The 21,635-nt window shown below is 41.2% G+C and overlaps 1 protein-coding gene across 1 annotated transcript; it reads right to left on the reverse strand.

Annotated features, from left to right (window-relative positions):
* Positions 1 to 914: 914 nt before the first annotated feature.
* neto2b (neuropilin (NRP) and tolloid (TLL)-like 2b) lies at positions 915 to 21,163 on the reverse strand (the record flags this gene model as incomplete). Its single annotated transcript, XM_084059595.1, has 12 exons — positions 915 to 2,324; positions 2,967 to 3,056; positions 4,404 to 4,534; positions 11,871 to 11,984; positions 12,713 to 12,839; positions 13,362 to 13,463; positions 14,215 to 14,342; positions 15,268 to 15,315; positions 15,886 to 16,134; positions 17,416 to 17,571; positions 18,630 to 18,686; positions 21,154 to 21,163. 12 exons carry the CDS (start codon positions 21,161 to 21,163, stop codon positions 1,884 to 1,886), a joined length of 1,653 nt encoding a protein of 550 aa, XP_083915721.1. The 3' UTR covers positions 915 to 1,883.
* Positions 21,164 to 21,635: the final 472 nt, after the last annotated feature.

A 21,635-nucleotide genomic window follows, 5' to 3' on the forward strand; every position in this document is an offset into this window, starting at 1 on the left:
GGTCATATTGTCCTAGACCACTGATTACTGTTGACCGATATTTTGTCAATTGTGAATTTGTCTAATGTCTAATTAATTAGAAAAACTTAGATTTGATAAAGTACCTATTAAAGTAATTATCTAAACACTTTTTTTTCCAAGATTTGTTTTGGGGGCTTTTTATGCCTTTATTTATAGAGGGGTAGGGAAAGTAGGCTGACAGGAAATGTGGAGAGAGATGGGGGGGGGGGTGACACACAGCAAAGGTCGTCGGGAACGGGAGTCGAACCCGCAACGCGCCGTCATTCTGGCATTGCAGCCTACGGTGCCTGGACCGTCACGCTACGGCCCAGGCCCACTTAGGCTACTTTTGAACCATTTTGAAAATTTTCTACAAGAATGACATGCCCAAAACATAGGGACGGAAAGGTTAAAACCTGAAAGTGGTTAAAAATCGGGACACATCGGCTGCATAACTGACGATACCGATGGAGTAAAAAAAACGATATATCGGTAGATTATAGTCACCTCAAAAACATGGCCAGTGCACATTTAGATTGTACAAAATGTTGATGAGCTAAAAGGTCATAGCATGAAGATGCTCATTATTAGCATGCGTTTTCATTTCTACAATAGTCTTTTTTCAAGTTAGTTAAGTTGAGTTCATAAACAACCTCCAAGCACCCACATAATGTAATCATTTACTACTGTATAACTACATTTAATAGCATATCGGTTCTAGCCTATAGTAGCTACTGTGTAGCATGTGTGAGAAGAAAAAGAAAATGAAACAAATTCAATGAGAGCACTGGAAGTTTCTGTCATGGTACTCTTTTAAAAGTTTTATTATTACTAAACATTAGGCAATAACCAACTATATAATGCTGATGTCAATCACAGTGGGAGTTTTGGTGTCTATAAAACCAGTTTACAACACTGAATCATCATGACATCACCACAACCAAAAAATACATTCCGGGTAGAGTGTCGCATTGGAGCAGTATTATTCATTAACCTTTCCTTATTTCTGGAAGAACAGGACACTGATATTGTTATTCACTATTAGAAATATATTATTTTGTTTTAGATATCCACAGGTTGACACACTAGTCAAAGCTAATGTTACGTCACATTATCTTATATTGTGAAAGAAACGTCCATAGACTTTCTACCCGGAAACAAACATTGTGATCTGGTCTATAGGCTGGTGGGTCATGAATGGCCTGTCTATGTAACTTAACTGGGGACATTACTACCACCAGACACACCTTTTAGAAAAGCGAGGGAATTACCAAAGGGGATTTACAGTCATTTAGACTCCAAGCAATGATGCAGAAAAATCTTTAAATCTTTAAGAAAGTTTTCACTGTTGTTCCCCAGGTGTGGGAACACACTCTCTTAAAGCAAACATTCTGAAAGAAAATTGTCCTGCTTTGCAATAAATGTTATTTCACAAAATGTTAAAACAAAAAAGCAAATATTATTGCCACTCTTCAGTTTCCCACAGTATGGAGCGAGAACGCAACAGATGGATTGAATTGAACAAAACATTTGAGCATATTACTTAGCATCATGGTAAATCTACTCGGCAGCCGTTTGCGTTGTTCAGCCATGCCATCATTTATCCACAGCGTCTCCATCAATAATTCATCCTTAAAAGAGGTCTAATGAGACAATTACATTCTCTGAGAAGTTAGACGTTGTACATACATACATAATGTCTTTCTTTCTTCTCCTGTGCTTCCTATCCTTCCCTTTCTCTCAACAAATGGCATCTTGATCTGAGTACAAAATCATTATTCTGCACCAAAACTGTGGGACAAATCTAGAGTAAGCATTGGTTTGATCATAAGCGAGGTTTCCACGTGGCTTAACATTCATCGTGCTCCCTCTATCCTATCGTTTCAGAAATCCATGGACAAGGATCTTTGTTGAGCCATCTCACAGTGCCCTCTCCTACTCCCGGGCCTACGAATATAGATGTCATACCTCCCCTTCTCCTCCTCCTCCTCCTCTTCCACCTCCTCCATCACTCTATCCTGCCGGCCCAGTCCCCTATCCTCCATTCCTGGATCTCCCTCCATTCGCACCAGTTTCAGATTGGGCCAGCTCTTCTTTTGCATGCTCCTGTTCAGACCTCGGACGGGAGGGGAGGCGCCCTGGACGACGTCACCCCTGAGCGGGGTCAGCTCCATGGATCCCACGCCCTCAGCGGGCACAACTCGACAGGACTTGATGGAGTTAACCGAGGCCTGGGAGCCACAGTGGTGCTCACGGACACAGCAGGAGGCCACAGGGGAGTTCCTGAGAGCCTGTAGCTCCTCCGATAGCTCCCCAGACAGCTCCTTTCAGGGGGGGGGGGGGGGCAGCAGTACAGTTTTATTACCCATTTTAACTACATGCAGTGAAAAAGGACTCACATTTTTACTAAAAGTATCAATACTGCAATATAGAAATACTCCGTTACAAGTAAAAGTCCGGAATTCAAAATGTGCTTGAGGAAAAGTACAAAAGTATTGGAATGAATATGTTCTTAAAGTACCAAAAGTAAAAGTATTCATTATGCAGAATGTCCCATTTCAAGTTTTCAAATGTATACCTTTTTTTTTTTAAATAGCAGATCTACAAGCTCACACTGCCTTGCATCGGCCATTTGAAATACACATTTGAAATGGCCGAAATCTGTATGGGGCTGAAGTGGTTAATGCATGTGTTATAATACTAATCAAAATCTACAAAGTAACTAGTAACTAAATATTAAAATCATTGTAGTGGAGTAAAAGTATAAATTTGCCTCTGAGATGTAGTGGAGTACAAGTAAAAGTATTGGAAACTGGAAATACTCAAGTAAAGTACAAATACTTCAAACTTAGTACTTGAATAAATGTACTTAGTTACTTTCCACCACTGACTAAATGTGTAATTTAATGCTGCTGTACCATCATTCACAAACAGTATATAGATAGTGCAGGTCTAATCTCACCCACCTTGTCTCTGAGAGTGAAGAGTTCATAGTGAGGAGGGTCAAACACTTCTTGGAAGTCAGCCGGGTTGAACAAGTTCTTACGCACCAACACCTTGAAACAGGATATTGATAATACACTTTACTGACACAACTGGATCTTTAAAAAAAAGGTTTTGTGGTATGATTGTTTAATTTGAAATAATAATAATTAAAGAAAACAACTGAAGATTGGGTGTGAGTCTTCTTTTTAACAATGAAGTAGTAAGTACAATTAAAGGCTTTTAACTATTCTACAAATGGCAGTAAAAGTGACTCACATTTACAAACAAAAATGTTAAAGCTTTCACTGGAGCAGAGCCTCTCATTCATACACACAAGACACAAGCCATAACATTACAAATTAATAATAAAACACACAAAAAAAGGAGACAGTGCCAGCCATAAACATTGGATATGAACCATATACAATTCTTCAATTATTTTTAAGATAATCTATGATGAGTTCCCAATTTTCTTTTATAAACAAGTACAGTATGTACCAAATTGGTACAAATATAAGAACCCTGATTATAAGATGACCCCCTCTCCCTTTTTAATATAATTATTGTTAAATAAATCTTGATTTTTTTTGGAACTGACACACGTCTTAACATTGCTGTATTGGTCAGAAAAACAAAAGCAGAAGATGTGAATTCCTCAGGATTGCCCTTTCAGTGTGTGAGCCAATATAAAGGAATGATGGTGAAGACAGCAGCGAGAAAATGAAAGTAAAGCTGTGGAAAGACTAGAATTGAAATCAATGACAAGATGGCATGAGACGCTGATCTGTGCACTTTGTAAGCAATCAAAACAACAGAAAAAATCACACCCAGTGTGAAGTGGGCGGTGTGTGGTCATCACAACATTTTTAAAGTCCATACTGCTATTCATGGGGCTGCACATGTGTCATGTGTTTCGCTAGCCAATCACAGTCCTGAATTTGCAAAGTCAGCCAATCACATTACAGTTAGTGGTGATGACACTAGCTGTAATGTGATTGGCTGATATGAAAAAAGTATCGATTTGCATTAACAATGGAAGGGTTAGGGGGTACACAAATTTTTTGGTCGGTGTCCAAAACTCACTTATAGGGGGCGGCTACACCGCCCCAAAAAAGGCAGAAGGCCCTGTAATAGTCTATTCCATGAATTAAAAACAATTAACAATAATTTTTGAAAAATCTGTTGGAATTTCAAAAAAAAAAAGAAAAAAGCCCACTGTGTTATATTTGGGCAAATATAACATAGTGGGCTTCATTCTTTTTTTCTAAAAAATCTAAAAAAAAAAAAAATAGAATTATAGAAAAAAATGAACATAATATAGAATTTCAAATTAATTTACCGGGTAAATTCATTTGAAATTCTATATGATGTTCTTTTCATCTCTATGACTGCAATCATTTCATTTCAGTTGAGCTGACCTTCTTGCGTGGCTGTTTGACCTGCACCACAATGGAGATGAGAAGCAGCAGCACAACAATCCCAGTAGATGCACAGATGATGGTCTGTTGAGTCTTTGTGATCTGGGAGAAAATGCCTTTGCCTTTCCTTTCTATACGTCGTGAGCAGGAAACAAATAGAAAGATAGAGAGGGATAAGCCACCTTTATACTATGTCGTACGATCCCAACGTTTTTTTTTCTTTCTTTTTTTAGCGGCGCTAGCCGCTCTATACCTTTAGGTATAGAGCGGATATTAGCCCTCTATACCTGGCTTTTGCGTCAACGTTCTGATTGGTCAGGCTCGCCAAGGTTCTGATTGGTCAGGTCCGTCAACGTTCTGATTGGTCAGGCCCGTCGAGGTTCTGATTGGTCAGGCCCGTCGAGGTTCTGATTGGTCAGGTCCGTCAACGTTCTGATTGGTCAGGCTCGCCAAGGTTCTGATTGGTCAGGTCCGTCAACGTTCTGATTGGTCAGGCCCGTCGAGGTTCTGATTGGTCAGGTCCGTCAACGTTCTGATTGGTCAGGCCCGTCAAGGTTCTGATTGGTTAGGCCCGTCAAGGTTCTGATTGGTCAGGCCCGTCAAGGTTCTGATTGGTCAGGCCCGTCAAGGTTCTGATTTGTCAGGCAAGGGGACTATTCATGACATCACTATGATGTCAAGGTTTATTTTTTATTTCCTCATGTTTTTCTTTGTATATATTTTTATTTTCTCATGTTTTTTTTTGTATATATCTTTATTTTATCATGCTTTTCCCCCTTCTTTTTTTGTATGTATTTTTAACGGCGATGGTCCTGCTCTATACCTGGCTTTTCCGTCAACGTTCTGATTGGTCAGGCCCGTCAACGTTCTGATTGGTCAGGCAAGGGAACTATTCATGACATCAATATTATATCATGAATACAAAATTAGATGGTTTATATAAACTGTAAAAGTCCGGAACATAAACACTCTGGGTACGGCTTATAAATTGTATAGATTATTTCATAACACATACATATCTTTCTGGTACCACATTTATACACACGCACACACAAAGTCTATTTTTTAGGTACCCACTCGATCAGCTATGACAGATCAGTTTTTGCCACTTACCTTGGAATGCATTTGGTGATTCGCTTCCAATGGCACTATTTAGTGCCACTGGAAGCCTTGAAATACATTTACAGAGATTTAATATTGTTTCTCTAGTAGAAACACATATCTATGACAAAATATATCAAAGGCGCCGCTACCTTCACACTGGTGTGATTTTTCTCTCCAGTTTGACTTTCATTTTTTCTTTGTTTTGTAAAAAGGTAGGCGTATTAAGCTATGGCTTCAGCCTATACCTTTTTGGTCAGAAATGTGGTTATCTTTTCTTTATAATTAGTGTTTGTATTACCTATGAGATTGTAACGTTTTAATGTTACCACAACATTTACTGAAATAAACTAAACTAAAGGTATTAGATTACCGTATGTGAACTTGTAGATCGGCTATTTTCCGAATTATTAACTACCCCCATACCCTAGGCTATTCTCCCAGTGGGCTGGACTTTGTGTGCTGGAATGTGCCGGACTGCTGGGCTCTGGTGGGCTATAATGGGCTCTGGTGGGCTCTGCTGGGCTCTGTTAGGTTGTACGGGGCAGTACTATACTATAGCCTAGAAATGTTCATGTAAAACTATTGCCGGTGGACACAAACCCATGGAAAATTATTGCCCGTGGACACAGTGGTTCATTTCAAGTGCAAAGGGGCTACAGGGCTGACAAGAGCCTAGTACAGCCTAATAGAGCCTATTAGAGTCTAGTAAGACCTAGAACATTCAAGTATAGCCTATTCCAGCTGGACCCAGCCCTGTATAGCCTATTACAGTCATTTAACTACCCCCATACCCTAGGCTATTCTCCCAGTGGGCTGGACTTTGTGTGCGGGAATGTGCCGGACTGCTGGGCTCTGGTGAGCTATAAAGGGCTCTGGTGGGCTGTGCTGGGCTCTGTTAGGTTGTACGGGGCAGTACTATACTATAGCCTAGAAATGTTCATGTAAAACTATTGCCGGTGGACACAAACCCATGTAAAATTATTGCGCGTGGACACAGTGGTTCATTTCAAGTGCAAAGGGGCTACAGGGCTGACAAGAGCCTAGTACAGCCTAATAGAGCCTATTAGAGTCTAGTAAGACCTAGAACATTCAAGTATAGCCTATTCCAGCTGGACCCAGCCCTGTATAGCCTATTACAGTCATTTAACTACCCCCATACCCTAGGCTATTCTCCCAGTGGGCTGGACTTTGTGTGCGGGAATGTGCCGGACTGCTGGGCTCTGGTGAGCTATAATGGGCTCTGGTGGGCTGTGCTGGGCTCTGTTAGGTTGTACGGGGCAGTACTATACTATAGCCTAGAAATGTTCATGTAAAACTATTTCCGGTGGACACAAACCCATGTAAAACTATTGCCCGTGGACACAGTGGTTAATCTCAAGTGCAAAGGGGCTACAGGGCTGACAAGAGCCTAGTACAGCCTAATAGAGCCTATTAGAGTCTAGTAAGACCTAGTACATTCTAGTCTAGACTATTCCAGCTGGACCCAGCCCAGTATAGCCTATTACAGTCATTTAACTACCCCCATACCCTAGGCTATTCTCCCAGTGGGCTGGACTTTGTGTGCTGGAATGTGCCGGACTGCTGGGCTCTGGTGGGCTATAATGGGCTCTGGTGGGCTGTGCTGGGCTCTGTTAGGTTGTATGGGGCAGTACTATACTATAGCCTAGAAATGTTCATGTAAAACTATTGCCGATGGACACAAACCCATGTAAAATTATTGCCCGTGGACACAGTGGTTCATTTCAAGTGCAAAGGGGCTACAGGGCTGACAAGAGCCTAGTACAGCCTAATAGAGCCTATTAGAGTCTAGTAAGACCTAGAACATTCAAGTATAGCCTATTCTTGCTGGACCCAGCCCTGTATAGCCTATTACAGTCATTTAACTACCCCCATACCCTAGGCTATTCTCCCAGTGGGCTGGACTTTGTGTGCGGGAATGTGCCGGACTGCTGGGCTCTGGTGAGCTATAATGGGCTCTGGTGGGCTGTGCTGGGCTCTGTTAGGTTGTACGGGGCAGTACTATACTATAGCCTAGAAATGTTCATGTAAAACCATTTCCGGTGGACACAAACCCATGTAAAACTATTGCCCGTGGACACAGTGGTTAATCTCAAGTGCAAAGGGGCTACAGGGCTGACAAGAGCCTAGTACAGCCTAATAGAGCCTATTAGAGTCTAGTAAGGCCTAGAACACTCTAGTCTAGCCCATTCCAGCTGGACCCAGCCCTGTATAGCCTATTACAGTCATTTAACTACCCCCATACCCTAGGCTATTCTCCCAGTGGGCTGGACTTTGTGTGCTGGAATGTGCCGGATTGCTGGGCTCTGGTGGGTTATAATGGGCTCTGGTGGTCTGTGCTGGGCTCTGTTAGGTTGTACGGGGCAGTACTATACTATAGCCTAGAAATGTTCATGTAAAACTATTGCCGGTGGACACAAACCCATGTAAAACTATTGCCCGTGGACACAGTGGTTAATCTCAAGTGCAAAGGGGCTACAGGGCTGACAAGAGCCTAGTACAGCCTAATAGAGCCTATTAGAGTCTAGTAAGGCCTAGAACATTCTAGTCTAGCCTATTCCAGCTGGACCCAGCCCTGTACAGCCTATGACAGTCATTTAACTACCCCCATACCCTAGGCTATTCTCCCAGTGGGCTGGATTTTGTGTGCTGGAATGTGCCGGACTGCAGGGCTCTGGTGGGCTATAATGGGCTATAATGGGCTCTGGTGGATTGTGCTGGGCTCTGTTGGGTTGTACGGGGCAGTACTATACTATAGCCTAGAACTTTTCATGTAAAACTATTGCCGATGGACACAAACCCATGTAAAACTATTGCCCGTGGACACAGTGGTTAATCTCAAGTGCAAAGGGGCTACAGGGCTGACAAGAGCCTAGTACAGCCTAATAGAGCCTATTAGAGTCTAGTAAGACCTAGAACATTCTAGTCTAGCCTATTCAAACTGGACCCAGCCCTGTATAGCCTATTACAGTCATTTAACTACCCCCATACCCTAGGCTATTCTCCCAGTGGGCTGGACTTTGTGTGCTGGAATGTGCCGGACTGCTGGGCTCTGGAGGGCTATAATGGGCTCTGGTGGGCTTTGCTGGGCTCTGTTAGGTTGTACGGGGCAGTACTATACTATAGCCTAGAAATGATCATGTAAAACTATTGCCGGTGGACACAAACCCATGTAAAACTATTGCCCGTGGACACAGTGGTTAATCTCACGTGCAAAGGGGCTACAGGAAGCGAGCTCCCAGCGCTTCAGGATCTGTACAAGAAGCTGTGCGTGGTCAAAGCCAAGCGCATCATTAAGGACAAGTACCACCCAAGTCACAGACTGTTCAGAACCCTACAACGACCGCGACCGGGCAAGGGGACCTACCGCAGTATCAAGAGTTCCACCACCAGGTTCTGGAATAGTTTTAACCCGGCTGCTGTCAGAATGCTGAATGAAGCATGAGCCCTTTTCAGCAGCCTGACAACAGGCGGTACTGCCCAGCTCGTTGCAGACTTTTCTGGCTCTTCCTGAACACACCTGTGGATTATTATACCAGGAAATGTCTTGGACTTATGAGGAATCATACCAGCGAAAAACCCTTCAGGTGTACAGTTTGTGACAAAAGCTTTAGTCAAAATGCTAATCTTAAGAAACACATGTTGATACACACAGAGGAAAGCCTTTAGCGGTACACTTTGTGGCAAAAGCTTTAGTCAAAATGCTAAAGATTACTTTTGTTGCTCTCCCTCATGGAGCTACTTGCGGATTATACCAGGGTCAGTACATCCTTAGGTGAACACGCACTGACCCTCTGCACCTTAATCCCCATGTATAACGCACAAACTTTTTTTGTTTTTTTTATTTTTTATTATTGCGCTCTTTTTCTCTCTAAGGCCTAAGCACCTTAGCGTCTATAAGTATATCATGCACAGTATACATACATTGCTGCTATGCTCAGGCACCTTAGTTTGTCTCTTATCTCAGGTACTTTGTAAATATGTAGATAACTTGTTTTTGGCCTTCTATTGTTCTCTTGTTGATCTCCTTCCCACTTGCCCCCTACCCCTCTTCTTCTTCTCTCTCCCCACTCTTCTTTCTACGGAATCTAACGTTGCGATGGGAGTGATGTACAAAAACGAATTTCACCCACTTTTTTACCTTGTAAACCTGTGATGTGACAATAAACCTGATTCTGATTCTGATTCTGATTCTGGGCTGACAAGAGCCTAGTACAGCCTAATAGAGCCTATTAGAGTCTAGTAAGACCTAGAACATTCTAGTCTAGCCTATTCCAGCTGGACCCAGCCCTGTATATCCTATTACAGTCATAACTACCCCCATACCCTAGGCTATTCTCCCAGTGGGCTGGACTTTGTGTGCTGGAATGTGCCGGACTGCTGGGCTCTGGTGGGCTGTGCTGGGCTCTGTTAGGTTGTACGGGGCAGTACTATACTATAGCCTAGAAATGTTCATGTAAAACTATTGCCGGTGGACACAAACCCATGTAAAACTATTGCCCGTGGACACAGTGGTTAATCTCAAGTGCAAAGGGACTACAGGGCTGACATGAGCCTATTACATTCTAATAGAGCCTATTAGAGTCTAGTAAGACCTAGAACATTCTAGTCTAGCCTATTCCAGCTGGACCCAGCCCTGTATAGCCTATTACAGTCATTTAAAGTTAAACTTACAAAACAGTTATGGTGTGAATACAGTGTAACTACCTTTACTTATACTGCTATATATCTCAAGACGATGCCACAGTGACAACTTTGATATCTGTATGATGACACTGACATATCTAACTATTATGATATGCTGGGATACTGGTTGATCTTGTTCCTTTGCTGACATTCATACGAATGGCTTTTTACGGTGTGGCTCAGCAGTAGTCTAGTCTATTAAGAGATCTGTAAGAGATCTGTCTGTGTGTGTGTGTGTGTGTGTGTGTGTGTGTGTGTGTGTGTGTGTGTGTGTGTGTGTGTGTGTGTGTGTGTGTGTGTGTGTGTGTGTGTGTGTGTGTGTGTGTGTGTGTGTGTGTGTGTGTGTGTGTGTGTGTGTGTGTGTGTGTGTATGTGTGTGTGTGTGTGTGTATGTGTGTGTGTGTGTGTGTGTGTGTGTGTGTGTGTGTGTGTGTGTGTGTCCAGAGCTAATCTCGCAAACTACTGATCCGATCAGTGCTTACTTTCTTGTGCATACTGCCAGACGGCCACAAAAATACTTCTTGTATCACATAGTTTCAATACTTTTTAACTAACTTAGCTTTATAATGGAAGTCAAAGGGACTCAAACCTTAACATAACATAAAAATAAGCAGTGGTGTAAAGTAACTAAGTACATTTACTCAAGTACTGTACTCATAACATTTTTAGGTACTTTTACTTCACTGGAGTATTTCCAATTTTCAGTACTTTTACCCTACTCCACTACATCTCAAAGGCAAATATTGTACTTTTACTCCACTAAAAGCTTTAGTCACTAGTTACTTTGCAGATATACATTTTTATATTATAAAACAAACATTAACCACTTTAGCCCAATTTTATACCTAGGCTATTTGGAAATTGTAGATCTATAAGCTCACAACGCGTGGCATCACAACACGTTGTATGCTTGTTGTAACGATCAATCATTTAGCTGGGGACCGCCTGGAACCCCCTCGAGGACTCCGTGGGGGTCCCTGTACCCCGCTTTGAGGACCACTGACTTGGGTATAAGTTGTTACCTTACAGTACTGTACAAGATCTAGGTGGGCAAACCGTACAGAACAAAGTCCAGAGTGTAAATTTAACTCGTCTCCGAAAGTGTACAAACAGATCTGTATCAATGTAATAAAATGTATACTGTGTAGTATTATAGTGTCTGTCCTCGCCTTCTATTCATCAGTGAGGGCTTGAGCAGCCAAAACATGACAGGGTCTTGCGAGTTCCATCAATAAATCACAGTGCAAAGGAAGCCACCTAAATTACTTTGAAAGTATAGCAGTGTCCTTGTGTCTCCATCATAAAAAGTTGAGGAAATACAAGGCTGATTTACAGCCGTAACAATCAATCAGGCTGGTTCTAGACAGGCAGCAAAGAGTGCTATGTAAAAGCTAAGACCTTGCTTTTATGATGTACCACACAAAAAAAAACACTGAGAGATTTATTTGCATTGCATACCATTTGCCAGGATGTTGAAGGCAAAGGGGTGTGCAGATAATTAACGTAATTTTGATCTGCTGTGCACTTGTGTATAGTTTGAATGACAGTAAAGTTAAAGTTGAACTGTACTACAGTTAACTACAGCTGCATTTGATTGAATTGAGGCCATGGAGATTAAAGAAGGTTTAACAGCAGAGACAGAAAAATGGTTACGTTTACCTTTACAATTGCTTTCATCCCAGGGAAACACACAGTTTTGAAGTCCATTGCATACCAGAGAAGTGTTGATGCACATGTTGCTATGGCAAAAGAATGCATTTCCTGCACAGGGTGCTGAAAAATCATAATAGACAGACACTGAATTTTGTATCAATACAGAGTATAAGTTCACAGACTGACACTTCCACCAAAGCCTGTGGAAGCCTTTTTCATGAACGCAACAAACAATATTCCACTGTAAAGGACAGGCTAGAGTTGTTGTATAGAGATAGCAAATATAGACAGTCATAGAGTTACTACATTAATGCTCCACCACAAAAAAAAAACAATTATTTGTCAAATCAGTGTATTTATTTTCTACTGTATGTGCAGCTGCAGTCTGTGTTGGCTGAATAAGCTGTAGTACAATATAACAACCATAGGAGGGTGCTGCTATTATTGGAAATCAATTGCTTTGCAATCATTTTTCCAAGCACAGTGGCACGGAGTCTGTGAATGGGAAAATAATGATATAGTATCAAATATAGGGGCACTGGGTGCTAAACCAGTTAATATGCCAACCACATAACCACAATGTCTTGGGTTGAATTCTCACTTTCGAATCTGTGTTGCATGTCATTTGCTGTCCTTCCTGTCTTTCCAGTCCTACCCCAATAAAAAAACTGAGGTATATGTTCACAGAGAAACCCAAGCCACTCCAAAAAATGCATTAAAAAGACATTATTTTATAATGGCTTAATATATTAAAAGACACCAAACATGGCCTTCATCATCTTCATAAAATATTTTAAAAGGGGTCAAATTTAAGAGATAAAGAGAACCTTCATGGGGATCAAACTCACGCTCTTGGAAAGAAGTGAACAGCATGCGGAAGCGGCTGAGACGACTAGTTTCATCGGCCCACATCCTCACTACCCCCACACCGGTGTCCAGCATGACATCATTAGCAACCGTACTGCAGAACTTTGCCTGCATGAAAATAAGATATCAATGAAAATAACAGCAATAATAATATAAATAATAATTTGAGAATGTAAAAAATGAATAAAAGTTACTCTTCAGTTATTGTCCTCTATGATTCTCTATGACCACTGGAACATTTTCTGAACGCTATAGTTCTGATGTAACTTGTTAATATTGATTTCTCAGCTTATTATTTTTCCACACTCTGTCTTCACTTTATTTATTTGACCAAAATGTGTTCTCGTCAATAACTTCTGCTGTAAGTGAACACAGTGTATGGGATTCTTTCTTTTTCCTATGCATTGGCTGTTCACTATACTCACCTGTCCTAAGTGGGTGTGGAAAAGGACCTCTTTTAACCAGGCAATCATTTTTTTAAATAGCCGATCTACATGCTCACAACCTTTAGCTGTAGATCTAGTAGATCTTGTAGATCTGCTATTTTGTCTAGCAGAGTAAGTTAAGCTGTGGTTTGTAACATCTACAAGTATCAAAGAGGCTGTTTTCTCACCACGTGTGACAACTTACCTTCAGGTCTTCGATGGCATTACTGCCGTCATAAACAGCCACAAAGTTTTTCTTGCATTCGTTGGAGTTCTCCATCTGGTACTCCAAGAACCGCAGGTAGATCTTTGGTTGAACAATGAGAAAAAGGAAGTGTAATTTCTTTACATTTTACAGCTGTGTAAATACATTTGCATCAAGCAACAGGGTTCGATTAAAAAAAGAAAGAAAAAAGGGGGAGGATGATTGCTAAATCACTTAAGACCTGTAGTACCCTGGGGACTCCCAGAACAGAGCCATGCCACTAAACATAGAAACTGCTTAAATATTGCAATGAAATTACTGTTTTATGATTCAATAAAAAAGGTTTTATTTTGAGAACGTGATCCTGACAGAAGTGAGAGAGTGGGGCTCTAAGGAATGAAAAGTCAGGTGATTCAAATCTTCTAGAACAGGGTTTGTCTGTTGTATGTACAGTATTTATGGATTGTACTGTGGGCATCTAATAATGTCTGTACCCACTCCCCTCAAAAGTAGAGTAATCATAGCTCATTACATCATGATTACGGGTGCACCAGTTAATCAAACTAATTGATTTAACCAATTATCAATTCTTCAAAACTCACTTCTCGATTATTCGATTCACTGAAAAAGCAACCAATATAATAATCAATATAATTGATATAGATAATTGATAGTTGCAGTCCTAGTCATGATGTCACAAAACAGAAGTGCTTGACAAAGTGAAAGTGAAAACTCATGATGAGAGTGAAAGTCGGGACTGTGGCGCACTTTTATACTTAATAGATACTGTATTGTGTGGCTGTGCAGTGTGTGCGTGTAACCAATCTGTGCAGTGTGTGTAACCAAGCTCTACCCTGTTGTTAGTCGGGGCACGGATGGTCCAGATGCAGTCTACAGCCTGATGTGGACTGATTTCGGTCTCCTCCTCAACCTGACTGGAGTGGATCAGTCCGTCAGCCCCTGACAGCTGAAACTGACAGTCTGATACGCACGCACGCACACACACACACACGCGTGCACGCATGCATGCATGTATCCAGGTAACAGTACAAACCCACACATGTATACAATACACAGAAAACAGAAGGGAAGAGAGAGAGCATCAAGGTCTGTCCTGTTCAGAAGCCAATGTAAAATGGCGGATTTCAAAGGCAGCATCCTTCTCAGGTTAGGATATTCCACAATCCTGTGCCGACAGTAAATTCACTTACATTTGTCAAATGCGATGTCTTTTTTATTTTAAGTTGGATGCTAATTTAAATGGTGCATTTTATATGGTGCCTTTAACCAAATTGCTTTACCCACCGAAGGCAGAGGAAACCATGTAAGGAACCAACCTGCTCATTGGGGGCAGTTAGGGGTGCAGTGACTTGCTCAAGGACACTTCGACACTGACCCAGTGGGAGCACAGGAACAAACCTGGAACCTTCCATTTCCCAAGCGGCCCCTCTACCTCCTCAGCCACTGCTGCCCCAATTGACTCATACATTATTTGGAGTGCGAATTTGACCAAGTAACATTTTAGGGTTTGTATCTTATGTTTTATTACCTTGTAATAACCGCTTGATTAAGAAGGGGGGGGGGGGGGCTGAACCGCAAAAACATTCAAGTTCATGACGAACTTCATTACTTAGAAGCCTGTCTTAATCACATCCATTTTCAGGTAACTGCACAGTAAAATCCCCAGTTTTCATTTATCCATTTTTAACTCTGAGAGTGTACAATTATAACCAAATGGACCGCCAGCAGGGTTAAATGAACACTGAGGATTTTACTGTGTGCACACAATAATGCTGCCCTTTGAAGGAACGTGGCTAATCACGCAGCTGCGCTCTGTTTGAGACGCAACCTAAAAGTCTTCTGACACAGGAGTGTGAAAGTGTGCTGAGCTCTGTAGTTACAACACCTGGGATCGGGTTCAGCAGTCCTCCTGCATGCAGATGAAACTCAGGATCTGTAGGGGGTGAATAAAGACAAAAGACAACAAGCTGCATCACTGTCAGCAACAAAAAAGTCCATTAGAACACTCTTCAAATCAAATTGATATATCATATTATCATTAATATATTACATTAACCCATTAAGACCTGAGGACGATTCTACAAATGACTTCTAAATCAGTAGTTGTCACACTTTCAAGATTCTTCAAAAAGGTTAAAAAAAATAGCTGATGTACAAGCTCGCAGCGTGGCACGAGCTGTGAGCTTGTATATATTCTATTTTTGAATAGCAAGCGCAAAAGAAATCTAAAATGACACCGATGCATCCTGGATTAGATCTTCTAGATCTGCTATTTTTGCCGAAGACATTTGGCGTAGAGAGGAAAAAGGAGGGGACCTAGTAATAGACCCCTGAGGGACTCCGGTCAACGAATTATATAGGGTTTAAGTGGTAATTGGGAATAAGGGTAACAGGTGACCCAGTATTATGCTAAAGTGGCGCAGACTGACATTGGTGGTAAAACAATTTACTGTCTATATAAAAAAGGGTCAAAACCTGTGTGTCAACATTCTGCATGTGGTACCTGGGGTGAAGCTGTACTGGACCTGGAAGCCGGTCCCTTCCAGCTCTTCGTCACTGTAGAAATGGATCCACATATAACGCCCGCTGGAGAGTACCAGGCCCGGGCTGGTCGAGCCACAGAAGCGGTCGATGAGCGGCGAGAAGCTGAAGGGGCCGTCCCGCACCTCGACGTGGTCGAAGCGACACTCAAAAGACGCCTCGATGTAGAAGGTCTCATCAAACAGCAGCTCTATCCTCTGACGGGGCAGAGCTGGCCGATGGGTGGAGAATGGGGAAATAATTAATAAATGATGGCTAATACCAAAAATAACTAAACATGTGTTTCTGTTTAAATTAGTTTTCTTCAGCGAGTGAGAGTAAAACATAGTCACTTTAATTTGTTAATTTCATTAACACTATTTTTTAAAAGATTTTATTTTTGGCTTTTATGTCTTCATTGATAGGATAGTATGACAGGAAATGGGGAGAAAGATGGGGAGAGACATGCAGCAAAGGCCGTCGGGATCGGTACTCAAACCCGCGACGCGCTGTCAGGCTACTTTGGAGCCTAAGCTACTTTGGAGCCTAGGTGCCTGGACCACTACCAGCAGTCCAGGTCTAGGCTTAAACACTATTAAGTTTAAAACTGGACCTAAATTTGGGTCTATTTGGATCCACAAAGTTGACCCTTGCGGGTCAATTTGGGTCCATTCTTACACTTTCAGAATTGAATAAACACAGCAGATTTTGCTACACAGATGAATACATATACTGTACACTGCCTATATGTTGAATGCACTTATTGTAAGTCGCTTTGGATAAAAGCGTCTGCTAAATGGCCGTAATGTAATGTAACGTAATGTAATGTAATGTACAGTACACAAGACCCTTTGTACCTTCTATGATAAATTATAAATTAGGCTTAAAGGACCATAACAGCCTACTTTATGTCATTGTCTACTTACAACTTCGGCCATAAATCATGCATAAGCACAGACTATTTCACTATTTGATTGCTTCAGTTTTAGAGGCTGCATTTGTCGTACACAGTACACAGTGAAATCGTAAGGGTTAAGTTAAATTAACACTGGATTTTGCTGTGTAGAGTTTCATGTAGGCTACAGGATTTACAGCAGCAAGAACAAACATTAGTTCATTGCTGTGTGCCTGCGTGAGTGTGTGCTACTGTACTAAGTACTACTGTATGTTGGTGTGAACGAAATGCTAAATATAAAAAATATAAATGATGTGAGGTATTTGATTTGAGTGTGTGCAACATGCATGCATGCATGTGTAAATGTGCTCCTGTACCGTGCAGTTCGGCAGTGTGTGGGCATATTCTGTTATTATTGATGTGCACTTGTTTGCCTACGCACCTGCTCTTAAGCTTTTATTCTAGGTGTGCGAAAGTTTTTCCCAACAGAAGAGTTAAAAGGGAAATGTATTTTTCCCTTTTGTCACAATATCGATATTGAGGTATTTGGTAAAAAAAACTGTAATATTAGATTTTGTAGTGTGCATGTGCGTGTGCGTGCATGCATGCGTGCGTTACCTTCCAGTATGTACAAACAGTCCTTGTTGGCAGGATATATATTTGGGTAGTTTGGTGAGCTGAAGACCCCTCCATCTGTATTCCGTACCCAACTCCCACAGTAGCGAGGAGTAGGCTGAACGCCTTTCAGTGTTGCACCCGCATTCTGCTTGGCCTCTACAAGCATTATGGACAGTCAACCCAGTTACATATTATTTATATATAGCATAGGCCAACCATTTGACCTATTTTATTTTCTCCCAATTTAGTCATTGCCAATGCACTGCTATGTCTTGGGGAAGGTGTAGACCAGTGGTTCCCAAACATTTTAGCCCAAGACCCAAAAGAGAAATTAGATGTATGACCCAAACTAGTGAAAATAGCAGATCTGCAAGCTCACAGTAGATCTGCTATTTTCACTACTTCTTAAACGTTTTCCTTTTTTTTAATGACATTTCTTAGAATTATTTCAATTGTATTCATGATTTTTTATTTATTTTTTAATTGATGAAAAGTTGTAATTGTTTTGTTTACCAATGTTTTGTGCATCATTTTTTATAGTATAGTTTGTTGATTACTTTTGATGCAGTATTGGCCTTTTTTCCTTTTCTTTCTTTCTTTCTTTCTTTCTTTCTTTCTTATGTTTTGAGGTATTAAACAGGTATTAAAAGTCCTTAAATTGTCACTTCACTGTCATCTGGGGGGACCCCCCAAAAATCATGGGGGTCCCGACCCACAGGTTGAGAACCACTGTAGACAACCACATGCCTCCTCTGATACACATGGAGTCGCCAGCTGCTTCTTATCACCTGACAGAGGAGTGTAACATCCACGGAGGTGCATGCTATCTTTCGCAGTTCTCCTCCCCGCTGAAACAGGCCCCCGACCTACGAGTAGGAGTCACTAGTACAGTGACAAGGACACAATCCCCTAATCTGGCTTCCCACCCATGAACACATCCAATCGTGTTCATCAGAGCGCCCTGCCAAGCCGGAGGGCACTGCTGCTGAGAATAAAACCAGGGCGGAACGAGTTTTACCTTCATGACAAGAGGATGCAAAGTTAATCAATCATTTTATTGTTCACTGTATTCCGGGCCATAACACAGTCAACAACAGATTATTGATTATCAACATTGCATAAATGTAAACCCGAACCGTGCCCAGAACATTGGCATCTGCAAAGCAAGCACTATTCGTGTCAAACTGTGTGTACAGCAATAAGGCCAAACTCACCTTTAGTCCATTGAGCAAATGCAAAGCCCTCCTTGAAGAGTAAGAAAAAGATCCACGCTAAAGAAGAAAAGAGACAATGTAGTTCAGTGAGAAACCCATGAGTGCATGAAGGCTTAACAACAACAGGAATGAAAAAAGTAGAGAGAAGCTTAGCAGGAGTTCAGTATTTGTGACTGGTCAGTCTCTCTCTCTCGTTCTGACTGTCTGAGCATGTTATCAGGCCAGACGTGTGGTGTTCATAAGCCAGAGTGAGACAATGACATGTGGAATGCATGTTATGTGGGCCCAGTTGTGGGGGACCACTCGTCCGATTGAATTCACACTCAACACTGCACTTTCTTGGGTCCTCAGCAACAGCAGTTGCAAATCAAATCAAAATATTATTCGGCGCCAGTCTGTATGGTATTGGCAGAGTATGTTAATATAACTAGTACATCTGCAATGATTGGAGGTGCATGGTCTCCCTCTTCCATCGAGAACTTTAGGCCCTGGTGTAGAACGCCTACTTGGTAAACAAGATGCACTTAACTGTAGGGCATCCAGTACCCCTGGCCAAGAGAGTATTTCCTCTTGCATAAGCGGTAGATGTTTGGTCTCCCATGTGGGAGACGGGTTCGAATTGCGGACTACGATATAAAACTCATGGATTGCAGCTTTTAATTGACACACTGAAGATTTTAATGTGCATACAGACAGACAGACGCATGACTATATTATGTGAGCCTTTGTTGTGAGGGATACAATTGAATGGAAAAGCCTTGATAGTCCATATCTTGACAAGCCTGTCATGTGTTAAAAGGTGGTGGGGTGGTGCTGTTAAACCACGTGTCAACAATCTCATGAGGCACAATTAGTACTATCAGTGTTCCTTGATCTATATAACCTTGGTGTTCCAAAGCCCTGATGCCTCAAGACAACTAGACTTTTTTAGTAGCCTATATGTGCTATTTATAGCCACCTGCACATTTTGTCCACTAGGTGGAGGGTGGGTGAAACGGGAGCTGTCACTTCAGCACCGAGTTTCCTTCCCCAGCCTGCCACAGTGGTGTAAAGTAAGTAAGTACATGTACTCAAGTACTGTACTTAAGTACAATCTTGAGGTACTTTTACTTTACTAGAGTATTTCTAGTTTTCAATACTTTTACTTTACTAGAGTATTTCTAGTTTTCAGTACTTTTACTTCTACTCCACTACATCTCAGAAGCAAATATTGTACTTTTACTCCACTACAATTATTTGAAAACTTTAGTCACTAATTACTTTTGTAGATTTTGATTATTATTACAAAACATACATTAACCATTTCAACCCTATATACATTTCGCCTATTTGAAAATAGCCGATGTGTCGCGATGTGACACATTGCGAGCTTATAGATCTGCTATTTTCAAAAGATTTTTATACATTTGAAAACTTTTTTGCATAATGAGTTCTTTCCACTTTTGGTACTTTATGTAGGCTACATTTTGATATCAATACTTTTGTGCTTTTACTCAAGTAAATTTTGAATTCCGGACTTTTGTAACAGAGTATTTCTACATTGCAGTATTGATGCTTTTACTTAAGTAAAAAAATGTGAGTACTTTTTACACCACTGCCACCTGCACATATTGTCGACTGGGTGGAGGGTGGGGAAAACGGGAGCTGTCACTTCAGCACCGAGTTCCCCTCCCCAGCCTGCCAACATGTGGGAACAACCAACAACCCAGCCATTAAGAAGAGCTGTCACAATTGTCCTTGGCATAGCCTACATTTTCCTTTGCTTTCTAGGATGCAGCATGGATTCAGGTTTCCAGCGCTTCTCAGCACAAAGCCAACTGGCTTAATACAATATTTGTGTTTTGTTCACTCTTTGCACTGCGGTCTTAGTTAACATTCAGATGAATACATTGGTATTGGTTTGGCTATAAATTAGTGCCTATACTGTTGAAACACACATTAATACATTTGTGGTGTACAAACTTGTCTCTCTGTCGCTCCCATCTCATCCTCTCTGAAACATTGGCTACATAAGGGATACAGGATAGATGGGCACTAGGGACATCTGGGCACCTCGATGTAAAATTGGCTATTTTGTCCAAAATGTTAAACAATAAGATATTTGAAAAATTGCTTTAAATAATGTAAAGTATACATGATGTGAACATGCACGGTACATCATTATCAGACTTAATTATTTTTAGCAATTTGTAGCAATTGTAGAAATATTAAACCTTAATTGTCGAATGTTTAAGCATGTTCTAATCATGTATAGGCTACTTTACTTTACTTAAAATATTTTCCAGATATTTCATTTTGTAACGTTTTGGACAAAATAGCCATTATTACATCGAGGTGCCCAGATGTCTCTAGTGCCCACCTATCCTGTTACCAAATAGATTGTCACTATTGCAACATAAATGAATACGATGGAGTACAAACTTGTCTCTCTGTCTCTCATCCTCTGTGAAACATAAAGCCTACACAACACCTACAGACAGTCATTTAACAATCACACAATATCAAGCACATTTCTCAAACCCACCTCTATGCATCCTCTCCGCAGGAAACCGATTCAGACGTCAAAGTTTCCAACTGAACCATCTGGTCTCGTGGTATAAAAGAAGATGCTTTTATAAAACACGATGTCATTAAATACCTCCATATTCATGGCGCACGGCAGAGAGAGAATGAACACTTTTCCTCTGATGTCCATAATATTAGACCTCATCAGGTCCAGATCTTAACATTATTAGCCTACTATTTACTCCTCACAGAGCGAGTCCAGATCAACTTCAGATTCATCCCCACATGGTGGGTAAATATTCCATGTCTGGCTCGGCTGTCTGGTAAAGGACAAACCCGCAATCTGCCGCGGCTCTCTGTGCGTCCTATTGGTTTAAAAACAGTGGTGGTAAGTAGGCTACTCGCATTTTTTACTTAAGTAAAAGTATCAATACTGCAATGTAGAAATACATAAAAGTAAAAGTACACAATTCAAAATTGATTTGAGGAAAAATACAAAAG

Source organism: Gymnoscopelus microlampas (genome assembly GCF_963454915.1).
Source record: "Gymnoscopelus microlampas genome assembly, chromosome: 6".
Classification (NCBI taxonomy): domain Eukaryota; kingdom Metazoa; phylum Chordata; class Actinopteri; order Myctophiformes; family Myctophidae; genus Gymnoscopelus; species Gymnoscopelus microlampas.